Below are 8,859 nucleotides of genomic sequence, written 5' to 3' on the forward strand. Positions count from 1 at the left end.
ATTGTTTTTGTTTTTTTTACCACCGAGCGAGCTCAACACGCCATCAAATGCCAGATTTATTTGGCGTGTCGTGAAATTAATGATTGGTGCACAGCTGACAGCACTAACCTTCAACACAAGGTACGGTACGATGGATATTGAATTTATTGCCTTCGAAGCTTTTGGAAGGCCTTGCGGCAGAAAAAAGCACGGCGGGCCTGTGAGAATGGTCATGGAACAAATTTGGAATTTGATACCTGGAAATGGCCAAAAAATGACGTGTAAATTCTCAATAATAATAATAATAATACATTTATTTTATGTAGCACTTTTCAAGAATCCCAAAGACGCTTTGACAGAGTACAAAAAAACAAGTGCAAAAAGACAAAAATCAACAGGTAAATAATCAAAGCAAATAATATCAATAATATCAAATAATCAATCAGTTGCACGAATGTTATGTAAAGTAAATAATATAATGACGACTCGAATGTAAATAAAACTGCATACCACATTGATTATCCGAGTGATGTAATGTTGTGTTTTTTACGTCATGGACGAAGAGTTGCATTTCACAAACGCCCCTGTGAGGACAGTTTTGTGCAACGACGGTCCACTTCGTGTTTCTGATCATTTCTGGGAGAGAGATAAGTGTGGTGGTGAATGGTGAATTGGTGTGGTGGTGAATGGTGGTGAACAGGGGGGAAAGAAAAACAACCACCTTTAGAGGCCATTTTTCCCTGCGGAGCAGGGGTTGGCCCTTTTCGGCCACCGTGGTCCCCTTTTTGAAGCAATGTTTAACGCCCGGATGCCCTTCCTGCCTCCAACCCTGTCAGTCGCCTCTTGCAACACCACAGGGAATTACCAGTTATCTGGTACTCAATTTGCCGACCTCGGAAGGATGACAGGCCAAGTCAACTCCCCTGGCGTTAATTCAGTGATCGACCAGGATTAGAACCCAGGATCCTAGGATCCCAAGCCGGCACCCTAACCGCGAAGCCAACACCAGGATGTTGCCAATATTTGCGCTGTGACCTGACCCCAACAAGCCTGACCGGTCATTGCCAATATTTGCGCTGTGTCACTTCGATCCATATCCTCAGCATGACAGGTTTGGTACCTCTCACCACTCATTTTGCAATTGCCCCAAGCATTTGAATTTGTCGCGAGTCCTGCCTTGCTCGCTCATCTTGAGGTGTTCAGAACCACAATACACATCATTGCATTTTGCTTGTCATGGCTAAGCAACGCGGCTGGCTTTAGTAGCGGTCATGCAGGGTTGACTCAGCCTGTCATCCTTCCGAGGTCGGCTAATTGAGTACCAGTTCACTGGTAATTCCCTGTTTGTCGCTAAAGGCGGCAAAAAGGGTTGGCGTCAGGAAGGGCATCCGGCCGTAAAACATTGCTTCAAAAAGGGGACCAAAAAAAACAACAACAACCACGGTTCCCGAAAAAGGCCAACCCCCGCTTGCGGGGAAAAATGGCCTCTAAAGGTGGTTTATGCAGGCCCAATGTCGTGTGTGTGTGTGTGTGTGTGTGTGTGTGTGTGTGTGTGTGTGTGTGTGTGTGTGTGTGTGTGTGTGTGTGTGTGTGTGTGTGTGTATGTGTGTGTGTGTGTGTGTATGTATGTATGTATGTATGTGTATATATATATATATATATACAGACTTGGCATTTAATATGGAATTTTTTTTTTTCTTGACTTGGGTTTACTTTCTGAACTCAGTATATCAATCTGGTGAAATTTATTTTACCTTTCGGTGATGTCTTTGTTGAAAGAACCATGTCACTGATTGTCTATCGCAGCAAGAAGTCAATAACAGGATTATATCACAGGTGGCGTGACAAAATGTAAGGACAGGTACATTTGACGATTGGCTTCACAATCGGGTATATAAGGGTTGTTGCGTTCTGTATTAGTGGAAAACAACTGCTGCATGTCTACAAAAGTTATTTCCGCTTCCTCTGGAGATGGTCCGTCAACTTGACAATGCTTTTTGTCATGGAGTGGTGGCGTTACGAAATTCTGGCATGAAACAGCGTGCTATTGCTCGGCAGTATGGCATCACTCAAGGTCAGGTGTCAAAGATCCTGAAACGAAATGCTCAGAGGGGTGTCCCTACTCCAATACCGAGGCCAGGACGTCCACGCAGAACCACAAGGAGAGATGATCGCCAGCTGCACCGGTTAGTCTGCAATGGCCGTACCAAGTCAGCTAATCGGCTGAGGGCTGAGTGGCAGCAACTGACAAATGTGCCTGTATCCAGAAGGCTAGTCAACCAACGACTGGTTCAAGCAGGGTATCATGCCAGGCGTCCCCTGAGAAAGCCACGTCTGACCAGACAACACCGCCAGCGCCGATTGCAGTGGGCCAGAGAGCACCGTCAATGGCAGCCAGGACACTGGAATCACGTGACCTTCAGTGACGAGTCTAGATTTCTCTTCTATCATCCAGATGGCCGCGTCCGAGTGCGCAGACAAGTGCATGAAGCCCACAACGAAGATTGTATAGTGCCAAGAATCCAAGCTGGAGGTGGTGGGGTGACTGTTTGGGCTGCTTTTCATGCAGGGGGCAAAACTGACCTGGTTGTTCTGAATGGAAACCTGAACCAGTTCAAGTACAGGGTCATTCTGGAAGAAACATTGCTTCCATTTGCTCATGCAGCCTTTCGAGGAAACTTTGTCTTCCAAGATGACAATGCACGGCCTCATCGTGCTCGCATGATCCAACACTTTCTTGCTGACCGTGGTGTAGAGCATATGGAGTGGCCTGCCATGTCCCCGGATATGAATCCGATCGAGAACTTGTGGGCAGAATTAAAGCGTCAAATCGACAACTTGGACCAGCAGCCTACCTCTGTGCGTGAATTGCAGCAGGCTATTGTCACTGCATGGCAAGCGATTCCTGTCCAAACCTTGGCAAATCTCGTGAACAGCATGCCTCAACGTGTACGTGCTCTCCTGAATGCTTGTGGGGGTTACACGAAGTACTGAACTGTAATTTTACTGTCCGTAATCCCAGTCATAATTTAGCTTTTGTTTTTGTTGAAATTTTTTTTGGATAATGTGCAAAATAAAGAGATACTTAATGAAAACGTACAGAAGTTTAACACAGTACTGTCCGTGAATTGAGTTCGATATCAGTTTGCATCATTTTCAAGGAACAATTTATTTGCTTCGAAATGTCAAATGTGGTTTTTGTTTCTTTTAAAGGTCCATTTAACAAAATCTAGAATAATTTCAACATAATTCCAATGAACTTTTGGTTCTAAGTCATCCTGAAAAGTAAGTTCACCCCCACAAAAAAAATATTCCATATTAAATGCCAAGTCTGTGTATATATATATATATATATATATATATATATATATATATATATATATATATATATATATATATATATATATATATATAAAAAATAGTTGACATGGGGAGGGGTGGGGGGGGGATCACCTAATTTCTTCACTTTTCTATCAGGAAACAACATATGTGAGACGCTTCTTGCTTCGACTGATTGCCTTGTTTGTTATTCTAGGAAGACGAGGTGCTCACTGAACAGGAGGAGTTGTTGGCAATGGAGCAGCTTTTGCGCAGAAAAATTGCTGCCGAAAAGGAGGACATCGAGTGGTTACAAACGGAGATCGTTGAAACCCAGAGGTGAGATCCTGTTGTCTCTTTAACCCCACAATCTATTGATATTTATCCCGAGTTACTTGTAAACAAATATTTACTCATTTTTCTACTTGATGTTGTGCACGGATTGGAAGTTATTGGGCGCAGATGTGTGGGATGGTTAGTAGTGAGAGTACGAAGTTATAAGGGAGTGTAAAAGTTATTGTGTGATGCATGTTTCCGGTCTCGGTTTATTTAATTCGCACAATTCTGATGCTGTCCTCTGAGATTCATGGGATAGGGTTTGGTAGGGCACGTGGCTGAGATGCATGAAAAGTCATTGCAGCCATAAGTCTTTGTAAGATTGAGTGACGTCTTGGTTTCACAATCGAAGTTTAAGCCAGCGCCACAGAACCAAATAAATACTGGCATCATGTGCCAGCAGTTGGAACCTCATCTATTAGCCAGAGAGGCAGGAATAGCTGAATGCAGCAAACCCATGGGGGTCCTTTTAGGGTGCCGTAGGTTGTCAGATACCTGACTAATATTGAATATGGTTCTTGGCCCAGTGATGAATGTAATTGAGCATTGCACATCTCCAACACTCCCTTTATTCCAACCGGTCCCGTTTTATTGATGTTCAGACAGGTCTTTCTCTCCACATCAAATAATTCAAGTTCGCTGTTAGCAGGGCATTGCTAATTGCTAACGTGGAGGAATTGAAGAGTACGTCGTGGAGCAGGGTTCGTATAATATATGAAACAGAATGAACATAACTTGCGGTTAGCTCGGTGATACATGCTTGTACACCCATAGATACGTGAAGGGAGCATTTATTTTCTTTACATTGATCGAAGGTCCATTGTCGTGGAGCTTAAGCGTATTGCATTTCTGAAGAGTTACTGCATATTGTCTATATAAGTGATTTATTTCATTTTGATATGGCCAAGAATGGCATTTAAATGAAAGCCCAATTTAAAACAGAAAACGGTGCAAGTCTGTCGATAAACGTGAATTTTACATCCCCGTGTCTTAGCACTGCTACATGTTATGACATTAAATATATATAACGGGCAATAGGAGACACGCACAGGCAATCAACGATAGGTGTACACATGTCAGGATATGGGATGCAACGTACAGAGATAGCCAATGAGGCGGGCAGGCGAGCAAGCAGCTGTCTTCACACAAAAGCCAAAAATATATTTTTTGCCCCGGAGACATGAATTTATATGTGACAACAAACACAGATATTGTCTTTGGTGTCACATATATAAATATTTATTTTAAAATGACAGATATTTAAAAGATATGGCGTATTTATACACACACCTGTGCAAGAAAAGAACTGATAAGAACAATATTTTAATTACTTTACCAATTCACAGGTAAGTGAGCGCTATCAGAAGAATGGAGAAAAAATCTAGACATAACTAGAGCGGCACTCGGTAGAGCTCATACATCTTTCAGTCTGAGCAGCTTAAATTTTGTATCCCACTGATAGCCGGACCTGAACGAAAATCGAAACTGCTTGATCTTCTCACCTACCCAACTCATCGACCAAGTATTGTCATAATCTGTCCTCAATTTTTTGAGATTTCATGCTATATATCGTTTTTGGTCCCATCTCTCGATGGTAAAGAATCACTTTGAAAAAAATTATCCGATCAATTTCCAGATCTTCATCAAAATCTAATGAAATCGTCTTTGTGACACACCCACCCTATGCAAATCCATCGATCACTTTTTGAGATGTCATGCTCATAGATAGACAGATGAAAAATCACTCATAGAGCGACACTTGGCAAAAGAGAACAAAGTAGAATGGCAAAAGGCCATCCTTTTGACCACAAATAATTGGTGGTTGAATTCTGTGACCTGATATGCAAATCCTATTCAAGTTTCAAGTAAATCAGATGTAAATTGAGGATTTTAGCAACTTGAAATGGTTGACCTTTTGGCCTATGCTGATCTCAAAAATAGTTGGTGGTAGAATTCAGTTAGTTGAGATGAAAATCCTATTCAAATTTCAAGTCAATCGGATGAAAATTGAGGATTTTAGAAACTTGAAAAAAGTGGTCGACTTTCGGCCTACGTTGACCTTTTGGCCTATGTTTATCTCAAAAATAGTTTTGTTGAATTCAGTTCCCTGATATGAAAATCCTATTCTAATTTCAAGTCGATTGGAGGAAAATTTAGGATTTAAGAAATTTGAAAAGGTTGTTCACCTTTTGGCCTATGTTGACCTTTTGGCCTATGTTGACCTTTTGGCCTATGTTGACCTTTTGGCCTATGTTGACCTTTTGGCCTATGTTTACCTTGTGACCGATGTTGATCTCAAAAATAGTTAGTGGTTGAATTCAGTTTGCTTAGCTGTCTTCACACGAAAGCCAAAAATATGTTTTCTGCCTCAGAGACATGAATTTATATGTGACAACAAACACAGATATTGTCTTTGGTGTCACATATATAAATATTTATTTAAATATGACAGATATTTAAAAGATATGGCGTATTTATACACACACCTGTGCAAGAAAAGAACAGATAAGAACAATATTTTAATTACTTTACCAACTCACAGGTAAGTGAGCGCTATCAGAAGAATGGAGAAAAAACTAGACATAACTAGAACGGCACTCGGTAGAGCTCATACATCTTTCAGTCTGAGCAGCTTAAATTTTATATCCCACTGATAGCCGGACCTGAACGAAAATCGAAACTGCTTGATCTTCTCACCGACCCAACTCATCGACCAAGTATTGTCATAATCTCTTCTCAATTTTTTGAGATTTCATGCTATATATCGTTTTTGGTCCCGTCTCTCGATGGTAAAGAATCACTTTTTTTAAAATTATCCGATCAATTTCCAGATCTTCAACAAAATCTAATGAAATCGTCTTTGTGACACACCCACCCTGTGCAAATCCATCGATAATTTTCTGAGATATCATGCTCATAGATAGACAGATGAAAAATCACTCATAGAGCGACACTTGGCAAAAGAGAACAAAGTAGAATGGCAAAAGACCATCCTTTTGACTTCACAAATAATTAGTGGTTGAATTCTGTGACCTGATATGTAAATCGTCTTCTAATTTTAAGTTAATCGGATGAAAATTGGCAATTTCAGAAATTGGTCCTATGTTTACCTTTTGGCCTATGTTGACCTTTTGGCCTATGTTGACCTCAATAATCGTTGTTGGTTGTTTCAGTAAGCTGATATGCAAATCCTATTCAAGTTTAAAGTAAATCAGATGTAAATTGAGGATTTTAGCAATTTGAAATGGTTGACCTTTTGGCCTATGCTGATCTCAAAAATAGTTGGTGGTTGAATTCAGTTTGCTGATTTGAAAATCCCATTCAAATTTCAAATCAATCGGATGAAAATTGACGATTTTAGAAATATGAAAAAAGTGTTCGACTTTAGGCTCACGTTGACCTTTTGGCCTATGTTGATCTCAAAAAGAGTTGCTTGTTGAATTTAGTTCGCTGATATGAAAATCCCATTCAAATTTCAAATCAATCGGATGAAAATTTAGGATTTTAGAAATTCAAAAAAATGTAGCTGACCTTTGGCTGATGTTGACCTTTGGCATATGTTGACCTTTGGCCTATGTTGACCTCATAAATAGTTGGTTGAATTCAGGTAACTGATATGAAAATCCCATTCAAATTTCAAGTCAATCGGATAAAAATTGAGGATTTTAGAAATTCGAAAAAAGTGGTTGACCTTTGACCTATGTTGACCCTTTGACCTTTTGACCTCAAAAAGAATAGGATTTGTCGGACCAAGAAATGTACCGTTTGGTGAAGTTTTGTGAAGATCGGTTTAAAAGTTTAAGTGAGCGGACAGACAAACAAACACACACACAAACACACACAAACCGGAGTGATCAACACACTTGTCAAAAAAAAAAAAAAAATTACCAAGTAACAAACAGACAAACAGTGGTGAAAACATAACCTTCGGTGGCAGAGGTAATCAATATAATCAATCATGAAATGAAATCTGTATGTTTGTCTGTTTGTTTGTGAACAAGATATCTCAAAAAGTTGTGGACGGATTCGGACGAAATTTGACGGAGATGTAGCGTATGTGACAAGGACGAAATGATTAGATTTCGGTGAAGATCCGGATTCGGATCCGGCTAGTAGAACTCTCCAAGTGATTCTTCACCATTGGGAGATAGGCCTAAAATCGATACATAGCAAAATATCTCAAAAAGTTATGGACAAGTTATGACTAAACTTGGTGGACGAGTTGATTTGGTGATGAGAACAAGCCAATTATATTTTGGTTCAGGTCCGAATCCAGACCCGGCCTATCAGTGGGATACAAAACATAGACTGTTGAGCCTGGCGGAGATATGAGCTCTATCGAGTGCTGTTCTTGTGTAGTTCTGTGTGGGGAAAACAATGGACGGCATCAACAGAATATTGAAGGGTTAAAGCCTGAAATGTCAGCCTCTCCTTGTTTCCCTCGACAGTTGGCATTCTTTGATCAACATTTTGTTGATGCCATCCAGAGTGGTGACGGCGAATTACTGGCCTGATTTTATAGAATGCTCTCATGGAATAACAAAGTGGAGACGTAACGAGTGCGTGACGTAATATGTTTTTCATCCGCTAATTAAAATTTAAAAAAGATTATTTTCATTTTTTTATGAACTTGTCCTTGCCCTCGATCGTTTAACATTCCATATTATGGGAATTGTGCATGGGAATTAACACGTCTCATTAAGGACCAGAGGCAGTTCAGAGACCTCCTGACCTAATGTGATACCAATGGCACGACTCTTCCCTAAGTCACCCGAATGTAAATTCCAGAAAGAGGAAATAAATGAAGCATGTCTGAGGTTAAGTAGAACATGGACTCGCAGTTAAGACGTTAAAATGTGGAGTAGCCCCGCTGTCTATATGCACAACCAAGATGTACACCGGTCATCTTTCCTTAAATTGCACGTAGCTAAATGAGTTTAGTTTGTCCTGTGTGGTTTTTCCTACAAAAGATAAAGTAAAAAAAAAATTTTTTTTTTTTTTTTTTGGAAGGATGTTATTATTTCCACGCTTAAAAAAAATGGGTGGAATATTGTAATCGGCTTCGTCCCTCCGTCACGCTATATCCTCCTAAATGGTTTTGTAGAAATTCACTAAACCCGGTAGTTATGATCACCACAGGGTAAGAAGGTGCAAGAGCAGTATCATTTTGACCCCAACCCCCTGCGATGCGCCCAAAAGGTGAAATACCAAAACATGCAATTACAG

At 40.4% G+C, this 8,859-nt stretch overlaps 1 protein-coding gene across 1 annotated transcript in view; it reads left to right on the forward strand.

The window, feature by feature from the left end:
* The window catches only part of RALBP1 (ralA binding protein 1), a 137,607-nt gene that overhangs the window by 80,379 nt on the left and 48,369 nt on the right, over positions 1–8,859 (forward strand). The window contains exon 9 of the mRNA XM_068105826.2: positions 3,515–3,636. Within this exon, the coding sequence (XP_067961927.2) occupies positions 3,515–3,636 (122 nt within the window). The remainder of the gene's footprint in view (positions 1–3,514; positions 3,637–8,859) is intronic.

Source organism: Myxine glutinosa, chromosome 2 (assembly GCF_964187855.1).
Source record: "Myxine glutinosa chromosome 2, kmMyxGlut1.1, whole genome shotgun sequence".
Lineage (NCBI taxonomy): Eukaryota > Metazoa > Chordata > Myxini > Myxiniformes > Myxinidae > Myxine > Myxine glutinosa.